The sequence below is a fragment of the Aulonocara stuartgranti genome, assembly GCF_965226115.1.
Source record: "Aulonocara stuartgranti genome assembly, chromosome: 10".
NCBI classification, from domain to species: Eukaryota; Metazoa; Chordata; class Actinopteri; order Cichliformes; family Cichlidae; genus Aulonocara; species Aulonocara stuartgranti.
In genome coordinates this window covers 23,899,056-23,920,008 of record NC_138946.1, presented here as the reverse complement: position 1 = coordinate 23,920,008, position 20,953 = coordinate 23,899,056, and the positions used below count along the sequence as shown (strand labels likewise).

The 20,953-nt window shown below is 39.2% G+C and overlaps 1 protein-coding gene across 1 annotated transcript; it reads right to left on the bottom strand.

Moving 5' to 3' along the window:
• Nucleotides 1–6,828: 6,828 nt before the first annotated feature.
• rps6ka4 (ribosomal protein S6 kinase, polypeptide 4) lies at nucleotides 6,829–20,569 on the bottom strand. Its single transcript, XM_082549829.1, has 18 exons — nucleotides 19,575–20,569; nucleotides 18,622–18,693; nucleotides 18,056–18,123; nucleotides 17,497–17,647; nucleotides 17,162–17,277; nucleotides 15,840–15,947; nucleotides 15,626–15,706; nucleotides 15,188–15,291; nucleotides 13,983–14,133; nucleotides 13,722–13,883; nucleotides 13,418–13,543; nucleotides 11,652–11,785; nucleotides 11,422–11,515; nucleotides 11,144–11,314; nucleotides 9,657–9,848; nucleotides 9,417–9,576; nucleotides 9,154–9,317; nucleotides 6,829–9,058 (listed from the first exon to the last, which is right to left on the bottom strand). Exons 1-18 carry the CDS (start codon nucleotides 19,660–19,662, stop codon nucleotides 8,846–8,848), a joined length of 2,355 nt encoding a protein of 784 aa, XP_082405955.1. The 5' UTR covers nucleotides 19,663–20,569; the 3' UTR covers nucleotides 6,829–8,845.
• Nucleotides 20,570–20,953: the final 384 nt, after the last annotated feature.

Genomic DNA, 20,953 nt, shown 5'->3' with positions numbered 1-20,953 from the left:
TATTGGGCTTTGCAGGAGAACATTTGCATGTCATGCAGTTCAGAATAATCCTGAGCCTCGGTGCAGCTCGCTGATCACTGACAGTCTGAAAGAAACCACTCTAATTCTCTTCTCCTCCCTTTAGGCCAGTGTTTTTATAATTGGCTGCCTGTAGACAGCAGGTTTGAGGGGAGGCCAGACGAGTGTGAATGAGATGACCACAATTATTTTATTTATTATTTGAAAGTGGACCAGTGAAGGTGGACAGGAAAGTAGGGAGAAAGAAGGGGAAGAGATGCAGCAAAGGGCCACGGGTTTGACTCAAACTCTGGATCAATGCACTTCTTTAAAATGAATCATTATAATAATGTGTATAGTTTTATAACATTTATTTCCATGCATAGATACATGCGTATATTACAAGGAAAGAAACCCCACACAAAGCCCCCTTTATTGTGTTTTGCTCCTTTACCAAAGACAAACACCACTGGCTGTGTAAACAGGCTTTTACATGTTATATTAGTGGTGTGGTGTCAGCTCACTTCTCACACAAATTTTGTATTGGAAGCATTTCATTGGGTCTCACAGTGATCTCATAACACACCGCTGGTGTTCAATAGAAGAAACTGGGCTCATGTCTGTATCTGCGTTCTGTTCTGAAAACATATCAATAAGCGATTTCTTGCAGCATGACGGTGCCACTCCTTAAATGTTTTCTCCTTTTGTGCTGCTGACTAAAGGAAGTGCACTTTGTTCTTGGGCCTTGTCCAAGTCATGCGGAGCGTAATTGATGATTTCGAGCAAGTGTTCCATTCAGATCTGTCTTTGTCGTTGCTCAATATATTACATTTATTCTGTGCAAATCATCCGCCCAGGGACTGATTTGATTAATGGCTCAATGGCACATTATTTTCACGGTATCCATCGTTTCTGAGACGCTCATTGTGGCCTTTGTGTTCTCAGTGCCAAGCATCCTAGTGACCCCCGGTGGTGAGGAGTTTATGCTGCAGCGTTCAGGACCATGGACAGTGTCAGAGTTTATGAAACTTAACGGTGAACTAATAGAGCGTCGTGGCTCCTTGATGGGCAATATTTCTGACATATATATTATCATGAACCACATATTTTAATAGGCTGTTAAATATTTCATTAAGCTCTCTGATCAGTTAAATAGCTTGATGAACAAAACGAAGCTTAAACTGAGCCGTGGAGCATAAACCAGCTGCAGCACGGAGGAGTTTTAAGTTTTAGTGCAGCAGCACACTTCACTCATTAAAGCTGTGAGGTTTCACACAGCAGCATGAAGAAAAATCTGAACAAACAATACACCTTGAAAAGGACTTTTAATTTTTGGTATGCCACAAATTGTTAAAGCGAAGTTAATAGCAGCTTTGATGGCATCTTCACAGGCATCTGTACGGCTGTTGATATGCCTAAGCTGACAAAAAAACATAAAAAAACACCCAAAAAACCCAGTAACTGGTGTTTAATTCATGGCTTGTCTGTGCGAAAGTGCGATGTTTATGAGGAAACACACATTTCTTCCTGCAGATACAAAAGTCTTGCCCTTCCGATTGTGGAGCTGCTTGCAGGACACGCTTTGCCAATAAAAGCAGCCTTTGCTGCGGCACACAGTCAGTAGAATATGTGAAACGGTGAGTTTGATTAGCCCCGAGGCTCAGCAGGGGATTCATCTGCTGCCAGCGATCAATAAGGGGGCTGCAAAGCATGCCAATCAGTTTTATTGGTTTCTCCTTGCTTTTGTGTTACCACATGCATCACTGCCGCCAATATGATATTCCCCTGTGTGAGAGTCTACAGATCTGATCCAGAGCAGAAGAAATATCTGAAACTACTGGATGGATTACAATGAAATCTGCCTTTCAGCTAACAAATTACTGCTGCGAACATCTAATACTTATTTAACGCTTCCTGGTGTGAGGCATAAACGCAACATTGAATCCAACTTTTTGGCTTTAACCTGCAATGATCGTAGAGCACTTCAGAAAATATACAACAACATCCCACCAATCCCAAAGGTGCAATGTTGTAGCAAACATCGAGACTCATCAGACCACATGTTTTTCTCATCTTCTGTTATCCAATTTTGGTGAGGCTGTTTTTAGCTAACCGTAGCACCCAGTGCAGTCTTCTGCTGCTCTAGACCATCTGCTACACAATTCAAAATGTTCTACATTCAGAGATGCTCTTCGACATACTTTGGATGTTACAAGCTGTTATTTGGGTTACTGTTGCCTTCCTATCAGCTCGAACCAGTCTGGCCATTCTCCCTGACCTCTGGCATCAACTGCTGCTCACTGGAGTTTTCTCTTTTTCTTTGTATAGAGAGAGTCCCAGCACAGCAGCAGTTTCTGAAATACTCTGACCAGTCTGTCTGGCACCAGGTCGTCTTGACCATGTCTCCTTGCCTAATTGTAAGCATTTGCTTCCATTTGCACTGAAATTTACATTAATAAGTAGTTGTCAGTAGAAGATGTCAAATGTACATCATTGTACATTGTTTGATGGACATTGTCTGGCTTCCTCTTGATATCCTGTGGGACCCCTGAAAACAAAAAGTTACTTATTTTATTCAAATATCTTATCTTGTTATAATAAATGTATGCTTTATCCACCATGAGGTAACAAAAAATGCAATTAATCTCATATGATGATACCTGATAACTAATTACTTCAGTTTTGCTCTATTTTACATTTGTGTGTAGTGCTAAATTAAGAGGTAAACTCTACACCCACTAAACAGCTGATTGCTTCTCCTTTCATCAGTGCTTCTGTGAGTGCTACAAACGCTTTACTGCAGTGTTTTTTCACAGGATTGTTGGTACATGGCACAAGGTGTCTTTTAGTGCCTTGCCCTAAGTAATTAAGGCCTTGCATCAATCAGTGGACATTGTGTCCTTTATTATCCTGATCCTCACGTCCTCTGCTGCTAATTGCTGCTTTGTCCTGAGCATTGTTTCAAACATCCACGTAGCCTAATGGCCATATGTAGCACATAAACGCTCTAAACCCGGTGCTGCTCCCCATCAAGCATCAAATGATGCAGATGAATGATGCAAGGGTCAAATTAATATGAGGTCAGGCATTTTTAAGTATCTAACAGCTGATTCTTTTAAGCACAGGGACAAATTAATATGTTTCATGGCAGGAGCCAAATGTTAGAGCTGACACGGCAGAAAAAAACTGAACACAAAGGACACTGGGCAGCACGCAGCAGCCACCTAATGGTACAGTAAACTCATTACATAGACATGGAAACTGGGAACAAAGAGAGAGAATAATAAATGTTCAGACAGGAAATTGGATATAAAGAAAATTATTTTTTGCTTTGTTACACCAGCAGTACAGTGAAGTATATGGCAATCAGAAGTGTCCTCATGCAGGGATCAGCACTGTTAAGCAGCTCAGCTGTACTGGAGGCTCAGTAGGAACAGAAGTAAAAGGCTTTGAGGGATAGTTTGAGTGAAAGGAAACAGCCCGCCAATATTTACAGAGGCTCAATTCCCACTGCTGCCTTTCTTCTTACTGCCACTTAACACACCCATACTAAAAATAGAGCTAATGTTCACAGGTTCAGCAGTAGATGTGAACAGTTCCAGGACACCAAGATCAAGACCAAGTACAGGAATAAATATGCAGTCATTAAGAGACCAATTCTGTGTTCAGATCAGCTCGTAGACTATAGGAAGCACACGTGCAGACGCAATCACGCGGCCAAACATCCGTTGTCAACATGTTTTGATTCACTAAGAAGCAGCGGCAGAGGAGATTCTGAACATCTAGCCCACATTTGTATGGAATATTTAACCTTGGAGGAGGATTTACTGTTGTGGTACGGCATAAAAGAGCAAATGGAGAATAATGAAAATAATGAATAATGAGGCACATAACATTAAACCGCAATTTTAATATGTGCGGCCAAGTGTGAAGCAGTGGAATAAAAAAAATATGTGGAATTAAAAAGTGTGAAGCAAAGAATAAGCAGCTCCAAGTCCGAGACCATGATTCTCAGCTGGAAAGGTGATGTCGATTTAAAAGTCAGTCTACACTCGTGGTCACGAGCTATGGGAGGTCTTGGATACAAGCAACAGAAATGAAAGGGTGGCTGGCCTCTCCCTTAGAGACAGGGTGAGGAGCTCAGTCATTTGAGAGCCGCTGCTCCTCCACATTGATATGACCCAGTTGAGTTTGTTTGGAAATCACCTAGGTGAGGTGTTCCAGGCATGTCCTAATGTTCGGAAGCCCCGGGGCAGACCCAGGACTCATCCCCACCTCCCAACCCCCCGGATGAGCTGGAGGAGGTGGCCAGGGGAGTCTTGGCTTCTCTCCTTAGACTGCTGCCCACACAATCCAAATCCAGATAGCACATTTTCATTTGTTTGCACGCAAAAACAGGTATTCTAGTTTAACAAATGCACTTCTCATACAGTAAGTAATTATTGCCTTAACAATATAATAGGCATGTTGTATGTTTCCCAGAATTTTATATGAAGGTGAAATTGATTGTAGAGAATATACACTGCTCAGAAAAACAAGGGAATACTGAAATCACACATTATTCTCACATCAGTGATAGATTCATCTTTATCATCCAAGAACTGCCTTCACACTCTGGTATCCAACAGCAGTCAGCACATAGGGGTCTGTACGATCCTCAAAAGCCTTACTTCTCCAGACCGTCACTGACTAACTTCCAAACCTGTCTTACCAGATGATGTTCCAGGCAGCATCGCACATCGTCTCCAGATTCTTTCATGTTGTAACCTGCTCTCATCTGTGAAGAGAATGGGGTGCTAGTGGCAGATCTGAAAGTTCTAGTATTCTCTGGTGAACCATAATTAAATTGCACATTGCAAGACTGTGAGCCCACTAAGACACATCAGGCTTACATGCCACCCTCATGCAGTCCATTTCTGATAGTTTTGTCAGAAACTGCAAGAGTAGCTGACTGGAGGTCACATCATAACGCTCTGACAGGAGCAGGTACCAATCCTGCTGCTGAGTCGATGGCTCTCTAAAGCCCTGTGCAGCTCTCGTAGAGTAACTACCTGTCTCCTGGTATCTCCTCCACACATTTGAGACTCTGTTAAGAGACACAGAAAACTGAGTTTTTCCATTTTTCTTTCTTTTATTAAGAATTCTGTTTTTTTAAACATGTATTGCTAAAAAGAAATTAAACAAACACTTTTTAATCAAAGTGTAGCATCAGGTGAGTAAAACTACATTGATATTGACCTTGTTAGTAAAGTAGTAGAGGGGGTTGTTAATCATGGCCGTAGAAGGTGTTTAACATCAACAGGAGGTGAATCTGCTCCTTTGTGCAAGGAAGAGCAGGATAAGCACTGCCAGGTCCCCCACTGCTGCCGTGTGCTTTTCACAGATAAGATCATACAAGTACATGGAGACCATAGAAACTCTCGAGTACCATTTTGGGTTGCTGCAATGAAATTTCAACAAAAATGGACTAGCCTGCCTTATCATTTTTTCACATTGATTTTTATGGTGTCTTTGAGTTTAGCCCTTCTGTAGGTTGATGACTTTAATTCGCACTGAGCGATGTGGCATCCTTTCATTGCTATGTGCAACGCACAATGAATATAATGAAAATAAACTGTGAAACGTGTATTATAGAGTGCAATACAAGCTAATGCTTAAATATAACTTTCCTTTTAATTGGATGACACAAAGTATTCATGTATTTGTGTCACTGCATTTAGATTATTTTAATGTTCTGCTAACCAACTTGGACAAATCATCTCTTTCACACCTCCAAGCTTTACAAAATGCTGCGACTATTAACACCACAGTGAGTACCCTCACATCACTCCTATTTTATATTCTTTATATCAGCTCCCAGTAGATTTTAGGATTCATTTTAAATTCTTGTGTTAACACACAGAGAACTAAGCAGCCAAGCTGCAGATTATATATCCCAGCTTCTTACAAAATACATTACTGCTCGCTGTGACAAGAATTTGCGAGGCGTTCACTGTACACGTCTAAAGACTAGTGGTGTACAGAGCCTTTCAGTTTGTGGCACCAAGGCTGCAGAAAAGTCCACCACTACAACTATGGATAGTTGACTCTGTGGACTGTGTTCAGCACTTTGTGACTGTCCTAATTCAATTTGTGACTATCTTTACTTAATTACTTCTATAACAGGATATCAGCAATACGATTTAAGCGTGTGAAATGTCATTTCACCCTAGAAGAATCAGTGCTCTGTATCTTAAATACATGCAAGCTCTTGTTTTGCAAAAACTAAAAATGTGTATCAAAAGAAATTCTACACAAGAAACTATTTTAACTTCCTAAGACCCGAACTCTTCCACAGCATGCATTTTTAATTTCTCTTTGATATTTGGGCATATTGGGGCCCAATGAATGTAAAAACAAAGAATTACCAGATTCTTTTAACCTTATTTTTGTTTTTAAGAAAAATGAGATCCACATATGAGGATATTCGTTTAAAATTTTGATAGAACAGTAGCAGTATAATGTCCTCGTAAGTGGATATCAGGCCCTTGTAGAGCAAAATTGAGTATTTTAGTCTAAATAACCCAAAATGTGATGTCCACATATGTGGACGCCAGGTCCTAGGAGGTTAAATCACAGATGTATGAGGGAATGTTGGCCACTTCCCTCCCTCTGTCAAAAAAAAGGTACATTCATAAAATAGCCTTAATCAAATAGAAGTGCTATCAGGGCTCGTGCACAATGAAGTATGTTTGAACAAATTCTCATTTGGGGTCTCCAACCCTCTGAGCACTGCGATTTCAAGCATTACAGCACAATTACAACACCGAGAAGACAAACCACACAGTAATCTATTGAAAAGTAATGTTTATTTTGCACCAGCCAAAAAAATAAAATAAAAACATTGCGGTGCAAAAAGACAAATCCCAGCAACAACACCAGAGACAGTGCAACTCAGTAAAATAATGCTCGGGAAAAGAGAAGAGAGAATATCTATGGCAACCAAATAATACCAATATCAATAAAAGCAGTTTCTTAAGTAAAAATACCAAACAAACAACCGGTTACCTTCAAACAGACAACGGCTTCAAACAACAACAGGAAAATATTACAGTAACTTGCAATTATGCTTCATCTGGTTCAGAAATATCAATACAACCAATCTCCCATCGCCACTCAGTTATCATACAGCAACATTCACGCCGGGCTGGTACACAACAAGAGCCAAATTATGATAATCCCATTACCACAGCATTAAAATCAATTACATGTAATAAATATCAGTGAAAGCACCTTTAAAGCTGAAATGTGTGTTAACTGATCAACTGACTGTGCAACATGTAAAAAAGAAAAAAAAGAGGCAAGTCCATTAAAAAACATTACAATATACCACCCAAACAGCTGATCAATTTCAAATCATTACATACATTATTTTTTCTCTAAAGCATGATGATTATATACAAAGCTCTCATAGGATGGTGGCCCCATCCTTAAAAAAAACAACCAAAAAAGTCACAATTAGGTGTCTCATTCTGAAACGTAATTTGAAGTTCAAAGCCATCAAATGTTTTAAAATCACTTCTGTGGAAAAATAAAGACGAAAGCCAGCCTGGATGAGCTTAATCGTTGAGCATCAACCTTGCAATCAGACTACCGCCCGCATTTGATACCATCAGGAATAAAAACTGTAATAATCATTCAAAGTTCACAAAGGCGATGTGCGTTCAAAATCACCAGCCACATTCGGCTTCCATCTACGTGCAAACACTTGAGCTGCACTTGGTAGCGTAGAAAAACAGAAAATACTCCAAGTAACTTTTTTTTCAATGACTCAAAGATACCAAAAATAGAAAAAGTTCTTACAGTCCATCATCACAACAGATTAGCATGCTAGAAATTTTCAGACAGGCACAATAGCGCGAGTAATATACAGCAAGTATGATGAAAATCGCACTCCACTGCATGTCTGCTTCTGTGTCTCCATGTCTTTTTTTTGTTTTAAACAGCTGCTACTGTTGGACACATCTTGACACACAATCAAAACACTTCTTCAGAGCCACATAATCCCAGCTCCTCAAAGTGTTCAGTGGGATCCGTACAGTGAGTAGTGTACTGCAGGTGCAGCTTCTTTGCAAAGACCGACAGCATTAATCATCCTATAGAATCCTTAAGGTTTTGCACCCCACAGTAATCTCTCTCTGTGCTCCATCCTTCCAGAAATTTGCTGCTTTTTTTTTTTTTTTTAAACCATTTGATCATTTGACATTCTCTGCAAACGCCTGAATCTTGCTCGCTCTTAACAGAGCACAGTGTCGACTTCTGCAGTTTTTGTGTTAATCATTATATTTGTGGCAAAAAACTCAGCAGTACAATCAAAGAATTAAACCTGCAAATTACTGGAAGGACTGTTCATTTGCCGTGTACAAATGTGTGCCTCTTCACAATGACTTAATGGATGTATTCACTTCTTTTGCTTTGTATATGGCTTCTGCTTATTTATGGCTCCTTTTTTCCCTTTTCCCTATGTAGCCAGGCACTGTTTCTTACCCACAGTGAAACCAGGTAAATGTCTCATTTTTAACTTTTAGTGTGCGATCTCACCAAAATAAAGTGAGTGAATACTGAATAAGTATTAAAAGTTTCTGACAGTCAGGCCTCCTCTTCCACCACAGAAAATACATGTTTTGTTTTTTAAAGAATACAGCGTTAGGAATGAAAACCTGCAGCTGTTAAAGTGGAATTATATTTTACATGAAGTGAAGACAGTGTTCTCATTTGTCAGTATGCTTTTGCTTTTTTTAACTGACTGCTGGAGGACGTTGTGCTACTGTACAAGCACGTAACACTTTCTCCCTGTTCTGTTGCCAGGCTAGCTCTGCTTTGGGATCACGGCTTGCTTTGGCTGTGTTTTGGATGCTGTTGCAGAGGCAGTGGATGAAGTGGAAGAAGACGAAGAAGAAGAGGATGAACTCCATCGGGTCTCTACTCCTGTGCTGGTCATCTTCATCTTTCGTCGTTTCGCAAGGGGAGCATTGTCGACACTTTTCAGAAAGAAGCCTTCTCGCTTACCTCGGTTGAAAGCCTGGTGAGAGTGGAAGGCGACAAAAGTGAGATAAAATACATTTATTTAAGATTCTTTCTGAGACCTTTTAGAAGTTTTTCACACCAATCTATTACCTTGTAGGTAGCATTGACATAAGTGCGGACAGTGGGCCCACTGGACTCGAGCACATCTGGCGTGCACAAAGGAGTGGTGGACATGGATGCTCCACCCTGAAGCCAGCTGTTCTCTTTCAGATCAGAGAGTTTGAGACGGCTCTCTGGATCCACTGTTAGCAGGCCTTAAAACAGGAAAAGAGACACAAACAAGCAAGCAATAGAGGAAATTCAACAGGCATTTATCTCAACTAAAGCAAACTAAGAACAAACATATTCAGTACCTTTAACAAGCTCTTTGGCATCCTCTGACACACCCTTCCAGGGCTCCCCATCCAATGAGAAATCCCCCTCTTTTATTTTTTGCATGATGTCAGCAGCATATGATGAGGTCATTCCACGCTGCTCACTCTGAAATGGCACCTGGCCTGAGAGCATGGTGTACTGAGAAAGACGCACACAAGGGTCATTAGTATTCAGTCAGCCGAGCTATGATAAAAATCAACATATTCAGATTCAATTACCAGGATGACCCCGAGACTCCAGAGGTCACAGGCTTTATCATATCCTGCACTCTCGAAAAGCTCTGGTGCTGCATACTGCAGCGTGAAGCAGGGAGTCTGCAGGGGGGCACTGCCTGCAGGGCACAGGCGAGCAAATCCAAAATCTATTACTTTCAGCACAGAGTCCTCCCCCTCATCTGCAAACAGCACGTTCTGTAAGGTAAACAAACAAAAGCCATGAGGATCAGCTCTTATTTTACTTACACATTAAGATTCAATTTTCCTGACAGAGTAAAGACTATTAGTAAATACGAGTATGACAGCCACCACCGGTTGGCATGTACCAGAACTTATGTGTAAACAGACAGTGCAAATAAACAGTTCTAATCCTTTTAGGTGTGCATCAAAATAAAAGCCATACTAGAGACATCTTAAAGTTATTAGGTGATATTTGCCAACATGTCTCATTCACAATCATTATGCACACCATATAAAAGCCTTCTTCAGTTGATTAAACCGTGCAGCCATCTTAAGAAGGGAGTGTGTGTGTGTGTGTGTGTGTGTGTGTGTGTGTGTGTGTGTGTGTGTGTGTGTGTGTGTGTGTGTGTGAAATCTTCTGCTTTCATTTTGAAAAGCACCACAAAAGTCACATCATGTGCTGTTGTCGAGCAGTAGCCTGCAGAGGTGAAAAATTAAGCCAACATAGAAGTGCCAAAAACTGCTGTTCCTAAATCGGAAATTTGAGGCTGGCTCCTAAAACGATTCAGCCTTGACAGACTTCCATTAAAAAAAACAACTAAACAGCATTAAATGAAAACATGTTTATAGCCTGGTACAAAAGTGGTTTTGACGTCTGTGGACAGTTTCCAATTTTATTTTTGTAATTTTTTTCAAACTTATTCATTTAAATGTTGAAGTTACTGGCACAGCTGCTTTGGGTCCAACAAAAGGAGCAGCCAATCAGTGTCTGCTAGGCTTCACGTGCACCACTTAAAGTCACTGAACTTGCTCCCTCCTACATGTGTGTGCTGCTGGGGCCTTCAAGAGCATTTTAAATAGAATTATTAGACAAATAATATTTGTGCTTCAGTTTTGGTGAATTCATTTGTTTTTAGTGTGTTACCTCTCCTACGTAAGGCTAATTAGCAGATATCTGTGTCTGTTCATTGCTCACGTTTGGTAGTTGATACACCAGTCTGTCATTTGAAAACATTAAATTTATGGAGAAGCTTCAAAATGCAGTCCAAAAACCAGTGAGTGACATCATGATGGCAACGTCCATGTTTTGGACAATCAGTGATTGTCGCTCTCTCTTTTTAAAAAAAACCCTTTTTAACCCGGATTACATCATGTAAAAGTCATGCTGAAAAAATAATAACGTCACACACATCTCTCACATATGAGACAGCAGATCCCCAGTTACAAGACTCTTTTTTTCTACCTTTTTAAACATGCGTGTTATATATATATATTGTCAGGAATGATAAAGTTATCAAATCTCCACCCACCTCTGGTTTGAGGTCTCTGTGTACGACTCCAGCCTCGTGCATGAAGCTGACAGCTGAGACCAGGCTCTGTAACAGCTGACTGGCCTCTGCCTCGCCAAACAGTTTCTTCCTCTTGATCCTTTCCAACAACTCCCCACCTCGCAGAAGCTCCATCACTAAATATGTGTGATACTGACAGAGACATGCAGAGAAGGCCATGAGGGCTGATGTTTTTATGTGTAGCTTAATATTGACCAATACATCATTTTTATCTTTATCCTATGTATTGTCCATTCTACCTGATCAGTAAAGATGTCATACAACTTGACGATGTTGGGGTGAGACTCACACTGCCTCAAGGCAGCAATCTCTCTATGAGTGTTTGCCTCCATTCTAACAAAGAAAGACAACATTAAGGGCATTCAGTCACCTTTACGTTCCAGCGGTACTGTGATACAGTAAAGTATTGACACATGGACACAGATCTGTTAAAGAGCACTGTACTAAGAAGTATTTCATCTCTGCTCACCTACGGCTGACGATCTTGACGGCGTACTCATGGCCAGTTTGCTTGTGTTTGCATTTCCTGCACACAGAGAAACTACCCTCGCCTAGAGGTGGTCCTTGAAAACACAGCTCATAGTGCTGAAAAAACTGGGATTCCTGAACAAAAAAAACATAGCATTGAGCCATCAAAGGAGATTATTATACTTCAGGCAATAGACATGGCCCCAGCAAAGCTAAAGGGATATTTTGACCTTTACATGAAGCAACCTTGAAATTCAGCTCCCACATTTGTAAAGAGAAATACCTTAAAACTGAAAAAGTAATTTGGAAAGATAAAACATGTTGTACTTTGTAAAACACAAAGTTTTACAAAGTACAACATGTCATCAAACTCTGCGTCCTAAGACAGGTCAAACTGGTTAAGACATTTTGGCCTAAAACAGGAATGCTTGTTAAGCACTGTTTGTAAGCTTTCCTCAAAGTCCACATAATATGTTTTTGCCAATTTTCTGTCATATCTGTATATAAACCTTTACAACACTGTATTCTATTTTAAACAGAACAAAAATTTTAAATAAATCATGAAGTCAGCGTTTGTGCAAGTAATTTCTTTGAGAACAAAGCTCAGCCTTCAGATAGCTCCAAATTTTCAGTTTCAGGCAGCATTTTCTGCTCACTCATTGTCATCCGTAGATTATCTCTTATATCATCATCTTAGACAAACACATGACTCTGACTGTGAGCACAGAACGCTCACCAATCTGCTGTTCAAACTTCCTGTTTATGACGGGAACCCAATCAGATGACTGAAGGGCTTTATTCAGATTGTGGGTAAACTCAGGGGCCTCATCTTGGCTCAGTATAAGGTTACACAGGATTATTTCGAAATATGAATATGCAAAGCTACTCTAGTAAAGTCTGAGAGTCCGATCATTGAGCAGGAGCACAGTAGATCCACTTTAAATTGTGCCTCTTACATGAATATATTAATAAGTAATATGTATAAATTTATCACTAGCTGGGTACACTCTCTATATAAAGAGATACTTTTATTTTTAATTCCCCAACTATATAACTTGGATAATAGTTTTGCTTTAATTAGTATTTTATATGTAGTGCTTTACAAAAAAATAAACCTTATATCTTACACTGCTATTATCAGGGAAGGAATTACTATGAAGTAACAATTCTGGATTGATCTAAAAATACATTTCACATTTGCCTAAGGAGCTTGGAAAGAAAGTGACTCGACCTATTTAAATTCACTCTCTTTCCCAGCTTCACAGACTACCATGACCCGGAATACTGAGAACCTACACAGAAATTTTACTTTTGCATATAAACATAATTTATTGTTTATCACTGTAATTAGAATCTGGATGACAACAGTATTTTAAAATTCCAGCTTACATCTTTTATAAATCTAATAACATAAAGTAATAGCTGCGAATTTCTTTGACTTCTGGAAGATTTTGGAACATTTTTTTAAAAGACGAGCTAAAAATATTGCTGAGTTGAGTCTGACACCTTTCACACGCAGGTGATAAATGTCAACTAGACAGCCTGACAAACTTTTTCTGTTCCAAATAGATTTTTGTGCTGTTTACCGAGATCAGTACAAAGTGTCTTGAATATTATTTAATAATACAAAGCATCCTGTCAGATAAAACAAACCAACTTCAGTTAATAATTTAGCTTCTCCTGCTCTTTTCCTTCTTTTCTGTTAACAAACAGTCCTGAAACCAAACATATCACAGAATTATTTGAAAACACCCATACAGATCATACCTGTAACATTGCGCTGCGTTGGACAGAAGCAGAAGCTGGTCGGTCAGCACCAATTTGGGTTTCAACAAAGTCTCCCATGACTGCGTTCTTATTGAACAAGATGGAGGGTGCAATGAAAGAATAGCCCTAAAACAGAGGAGATGTGTTAGGTGTAACTATGATGTAGCTCACTGTAGAATTATTACAGCCTTTACTTATTAACAAGCACTTGTTGCACTTTTCAGATTGTAAAGTTAAATAATGCTTACAGGTCATGTTTGTAGAAACATTTGATAGAATCAGTGTGGAGGTGATGATGACTGACCTGGAACAGACGATCTGTGCTCGGGGGTGTGCTGGCTGGAGAATAAACAGGATCCATCCCAGTGAATTCCTCTGCAAAGTTCCCCACATCGAGTTCGCTCTTCAGCTCTGGCTTGAATGGACTTGCAACCTTCTTTTGTGCTAAGTCATCCCAGTTCAGTCCCTGTGAGGCAGAAAAGGAGAATGAAAGAGTTACAGATGAATGAACTGAGGTTACAGGGGAAAAGATGTTTAAGTGATAGACAGTTAAGGGACATCGGACCTTGAAGAAAGGATGTGCCTTGATATCTTCAGCCCCCCGCGGTCCAGATCCCAGCCTCTTGTGGGGATCTTTCACCAACAACTTTTTCAGCAGATCCTGAGCAATGGGTCCAATCATAGAGGGAAACGGCGGGTCACAGCGCAAAATACGTCTGAAGGGCAAAGGGAAGATATAAACATTTTGCTAACATACAGAAACAATGGACAAGAATACAACTGTGTCAACATTCATGCTCCTCCAATAATGGCCGATAAGATTTTTTACACAACATGAGGCACAAAATTATTCTTGGGATCATGCAGAAATTGTGGCATCACATACTTTGCCCAGCAAAGCTGCCACTAACTCTATTGTTTACAACACTCTCAGTACTGTTTCAGCAGCACTGAAAGTGTCGCAAACAGAAAACACATCACAGTTTGAGCAACTAGTTTCTGAGCCAACTAGTTTCTGAACTGCTGTTGTGGAAACTTCATCAGCAATGACCTTCATGTTTTCCTTTTCTATATACATTCTTTACAATGTAAAGAATGTCTATAGAAAAGGAAAACAATGTAAAGAATGTCAGTCAATAATACACAACGCAAATTTAGAAAAACTTGGGATGAGCTAAATATAAATGCTGAATTTCATAAACCCATATTTTATTCACAATGGCACATAGAAGAGATGAATATTGTCCCATTCTTATCTGATATAGGATCCTATGTTCCTCTAACTCAGGGGTCCCCAACTCCAGGCCTCGTGGGCCGGTGTCCTGCAGTTTTTAGATGTGTCCGTGATCCAACACAGCTAATTCAAATGGTTAAATTATCTCCTCAACATGTCTGGCAGTTCTCCAGAGGCCTGGTAATGAACTAATCATTTGATTCAGGTGTGTTGACCCAGGGTGAGATCTAAAACCTGCAGGACACCTGGAGGAGGCCTGGAGTTGGGGACCCCTGCTCTAACTGTTTCTTTTCAGTGTCTTTTGTTGCCCCTGTTCAACTTTTTAAGATGTGCAACTACACTAAATTCAAATTTTTCTTAAAATGGTACATTTTCTCAGTTTTTTAGGTTCATTAATTCTTTTTCACTCCCATAAAAATCAGCATCAGCCGATGGGTTCATTTATTAGTAAAACACAGCTAATAACAGAGACAATTTGAATGAGTTAAGAAGGGCCAGGCAGATGATTTATGGAGATGGGATTGCACAGTACTCACTTTGACACCTCGCTTTGGGAGTTCCTCTCTCCCTCCAGGGTAAAAGGAGACGCACCTGTCAGCAACTCAAACATCAGGATCCCAAGACTCCACCAATCTACTGACTGAAGCAGAATACAGCTTGAAAAGCACAATAAAGAGGACAAGGAATTTTCACTGTGAATTATTTAAAGGTGGGTTTTTTGAGGCGGTACTGCCTTCCATAACAAAGATATTAAAGTCATCTTTGATTCACCACACTGGCCCAAAGTCATGAGTCTTAAAGCATCTGTAGTGTTAAATGTTTAAGCCTTCCCCGTACACTGATACATGTAAATATAAACATTAATTTAAATATTATTTTGTGCACAATATGTGACCATTCAAAATCTTTCAAATAACCGATGATCTTAACACCAAAACCTGCATTTGCTCCCTTGTTATTCTTTTTTTTTTTACCTTGCCATGTCCTGATTTCCCTCTGATGATTTCAGGAGCCATGTACTCAATGGTGCCACAGAAAGAGTAGGTCCTCCCCTTCTGTGATGATCAGAAAACAAGCATACTTAAAAAAAATGTATTTCAGTTTGGATTGTGGTAACAGTTAAACACCCCAGGTATTATTTACATGTACACATTGCTATGCTCACACTGTAGTTTTAGATTTACTTACATCTTCTTCCAGAAACTCTTTGCTGAGCCCAAAATCTGTCAATACCACATGGCCATCACTGTCTAGAAGAATGTTTTCCAATTTGATGTCTCGGTACACAATCCCAAGCTGTACACAATGAAAATTTACCAGTGGCATTCATGTTAAAAGCTGTAATTTGTGAACAGAGACAGCAGGCAGTGCAAACAGAGAAACCCTAAAAACATTTTTACAACCAAAAAGGAAAAAGTGGCCAATTACGGTATGTATCTGTTATTTTTTAGTAATCACAGCATTTTCTAATCCCAGCTAGGGGTCCTAATCCCAAAATGTGTCAAAACAAATAACTGTCCAAACAACAGCAAGCCTATAATGCAGGAAATACTAGTCCCCAAAGTTGCTGTTGTTAAAATGCTTTTATTTGATATTATTTATAAAAGGAACGACTCATGAAAGTCTGCAGGATTTTCAGCCAATGTGGCTGGACAATTTCTTTGGACACTAATTTAAACACAAATTGACTATCTCATAACTTAAGTGCTGCAATGTGATCTTAGGATACCTAGTGAAGGTCATAATTTACAAAGAGATGGCTGAAATGCTTCCAAATAAAACCCTCAAGAACACACTCGTTATGTTTTAAAAAGGACCTTGAAAATGCACCCAATCACCCTCCATGTAGTGGTTTGTGTAACTACTCAAAGAAGTCATGAGTATCATTTAAGGCCACTGGTGCACACCTACTTTAAAGATAAATCTAAAACTAAAGTAGCTGTGAAACATCATTAGGAAACCACTTCTATGAGCTTCAGAGTATTTCTCACAATAAAGAAACTCAGACTTCCTGTTCAACACTAAATGACAAAAGCTCTTTTCAGACATGGGGTGCATAATATTGCTGGCTTCAACAGACCGTTTACACAATGAAAATTTACTGATGTCATTCACTTTAAAAGCAGTATTATCTGAGCAGAGAAAGCAGCATGTGTCATGTATACACAGAAACACAATACTGCTGACTTTATCAATCTGTATACAACAATGTGAACGCAACCTAGTGTTTATGGAGCTAACGTAACATTAATCTGGTGAATAAAGTTAAATGCTTAACAGAAAGGCTTACTTCTTTAACCATCAGCTTGTTTTGATGAAACCAGAGCTAAAAGACCACAACCTAGAGCTTAAAATAGGAGTAAGTTGGGGTTGCGTCTCTGGCCTCACAACCCCAATTCTATGAAAAGTATCATATCGCTAAAATGCTTAGTTTGTGTAAGCAGCAGGCTCTAGCCAAAATTAAAGAAATAACTCTAGCATGTGTAAAAACTGGAAACAATAATCCTCACCTTGTGCAAGTGTTCTAGAGCCAGAATTATTTCTCCAATATAAATCTGTACTGCCTCTTCTGGAAAGTGATCCCGCTGGTACAAATGAGTGAACATCTCCCCACCGCTCACATAGTCTGTACTCACACACACAAACAAATACACAGGGAGCTTGAATAGACATAATACAAAGAACTACACAAACACACATTGTCCAAAAAAGAAAAAAAAAAGAAATGCCAACAAAAACACATACAGTATAAGACAGAAACATAAAGAAGACCTTCAGTGTTTCAAGAGAGAAGAGTTCTCTATATTTGGTACATTTTTCCCAGTGTCCCACCCCGGTGTCTCACCCAGGATGAGATGTAGTTTGCTCTGAGTCTGAAAGGCATAGTGAAGAGTAACCAGGAAGGGAGACTGGCGGATGTGCTCCAGGACTTGTCTCTCAGTGCGAGTATGTTCTGTTGTCTTTGCCTTCTGAACGATAGCTGCTTTCTTTAACACCTAGGGCAGTGACCAAAATAAATTAAACTTCTCCATTCCTTCCGTGAACTTTCAGTGAATGGCACTTCGCTTTGGGGTATGTTGCAACATGCTGCAATCATGTCCAAGAGAAGGACATTATACAACCCAACGGCTTGCATCAAATCCAAAACGAGCAAATAAAATGGAAAAAAAAAAGATCATTTCTTGGTTTTAACATCTGATGTGCTGTCACTGTACCATGTTTAATCTAATATTGGCTTTAGATAATTAGCCAACTCATTTACATTTTACACAAAATGGTTATAAAATGTTAATAAAATCATAATTAATGACTTATTTTAAAGCACAGACTAGTAATTTACATTTTTAGCTAAAAAACCTGCTTTAAAATGTACATTCATTGAATTACAACACTAATAAAATTACCTTCATAGCATAGAGCTGGCTCACATCATGGCCGCTGTTCTTCCTGACCAAAAACACTTTCCCGTAAGCTAGACAAACAAATATTGAAAATTACTGCTGATGGTAAACAAGCAAACAGAGCAAACACAGATACACCATCGGATTGTGCCTAAAAGAGATGGTTTCCACTTCAAGACATAAATACTCAGTGAGCAGGCAGCAAGATTAATCAAATCTGCAGAAATCTGAATCATTCTCACTCATTAAATTTAATTAGGTGTTCAATTGTTGATGGAAATAGCCACCAGGATCTCCTGTAGCTAATCAGTAACATCAACAGCATATGGATTCCCTGTTAATCATCAGATATTTTTCATGCTGTAACATTTAAATGAGAATATAAATGACATGAAACATTTTAACTTACAAACTACAAATATCAATTATAAACACTTTGCCTTCAAAATACTATCCAAGCCAGGGGAATCAACCAAGTCTGCTTTAAGTATATCTCATACCAGTACTTGACCTTTGACAACAGCTTCATCTTCATTTCATTCTATTCAGTGCTACATGCAGATCCTTACCTCCAGTGCCCAAGACCTTCAGCAGCTCAAAGTTCTCCATGCCGACTCTTTCAGTGTGACCTGTGAAGTTAGCTAGTAGTAGAAAGAAAAATAAAAGACAAGAACAGTGTTTACATTTCTATTTCTGTTCAAGTTTTTGTTTTAAAAAAGACAAGCCACACTGAGCTCTATCTTTTAAGGGAAGCTTTCTACACAAATAAAGTGGTGTACTTTTCTGGCTGGTTTTTCCCAAGTATATTAAAATACAAAAAGACATACCATATGTCTTGATATTAGCAAATGCTTTACCAATGTGCCTTTTCTTGTGTTATAATCCATGAATGCACTTTGATGTACCCTCTCTATAGATTAAAAGGTTGCTCTACTTAAAATCTACAATCTATCCAGTGAGCCACTAAGCAGATCACTTCACTTCACCTGTGACAGCTGGTGAAAAACATCCACTCACACTGTTTATTACACTACAGCCACATTTACAGCTTGACTTTACTACTCTTGGAGGGAGAGTACAACAGCAATTCTCTGATTTACTTGATTTTATCTGTGAGGATTTTTCTTTGTAAATTTACACTCTAAAATCAATTCAATGACAGATGCATTGTCCATTGTCCATACTTATGACAAATTTTTTGGTTACATTATATTTCGCTGCTTTATAACTTTAATATAATGGAACTCCAGTGTGTGAATATATTGTACAGCCCACATATATATACACATATATATGGAAAAGGAAAAGTATTTTAAAATCGGATAAACGTTTTACAGAAAAAAAAAACTGATGTGGTGATGTTAGCTGTGGGGTTGAATCAGCACATCAAAAAAGGAACAAACTGCATTCGTGCGGTGTTATTTAAATGATGAGATGAATTACAGTACACAGATGTTTCCTTTGTGGCTATGGTTATTATTATGATTACATACAGTGATAACAGACAATATGACTGACTTACCATTGGTGATTTGGTGCTTGACAGTACAGGCCCTTTCATTTGTTTTTCCATCAGAGTCTTCACTACTATCAGATGCGTCCCCAGACATATTTTAAAGAAAAGTGGACTACAGACTTTGCGATGAAATTGGTTTGTCTGGTGTTTTCTTATTTACGAGATTTTGCGTTTTACACTCAGCAGTTAAAACAATCTACTGTGGCTGCATTGTGAAGGAGACAAGGATTATCAAAATGAGTGGACAGCTGTATTCCAGACAATGCTGTTGCCCAAACCTTAATCCCCACTCGTTTGGCATCCTGGTGTTTGGCATTATTTATCTCATGTGATTGGTCGAAATCAATCAGAAAGAAGATTCATATTCCTGCTACTTAGAAGATGTTGTTTTTTCCCGTTACTGTGTCAATGATCGTCGGTATTAATTACGTAGTCTGAGTAACTGTATGTGTTATCTGCAGTTGAAATTTAACTAACAGTTTAAGTTGCTAATGTTAGCATTAGCTAAATAACTAGTCATTATTCATAAGTTAGCTGACGTTAATTGGTAATAACGTTAAACCTTCGGTTATATAAGCGACTGGTCAAAACAGCGCGTTATAGTCGGTGTGTAAACAGCTTCAACGCTAACTACCGTATAATAACAAGACGTGTTACCTAGCCAGCTGGTGTGGTAGTAAATTGGCAGGGTAGCGGTAGCAGCTAACTAGCAAATGACTGCATTTGTCCGTCAAAGTTTGAACGTTAGCTAACCGCTGGTGTTTTGTTAGCAGTGTTAACTGGCCTCTTCAACTACCAGCGAACTGACCATGTTGGAAAAGGCCAGTTTGTGTAGTTCCTTGTCTTCTTTGTCACCAGTAGTCACAAACTAATATATTCGTCCATTATAAAAATTTTTACATCTCACTTTATAATTTTTGTCAGCGCCTAGCAAACTGCTAACACCAGGATGCTTCCGACACAACCTGGGCGACGGTCAGTCACGTGAACTACTGGAGTGGGCGGAGCGAGATTGCTCAAGAGCTCAACGAAATCTGGCAATTCTGTGCCACAAACACTAGCTCAAGTTTTGCCCAGTAGTTACAACAAATGTCAAATGTTTTCTCTCCATTAATTAAAAAAAAAAATCTACTAATGTTTATGCTTTTCATTTGTTCTGCCACACTTTGTCTTCCTTTAGAAAAAAAAAATAAACTAACATTTTCCAGCATGCTACTAATGCCTATGTCTCTGTACGTTTAAATCTTATTTTATACCTAAATTCACAGGGGTCTAGATCAGTCATTTTATCTATCACTGGTATGCAAGTAGTGCAAGGTATTGAAACTGTAGGTCTACCCATCTGCCGACTCAGCGTCATGAAAAAAAGCCACCACTTCCTTTCA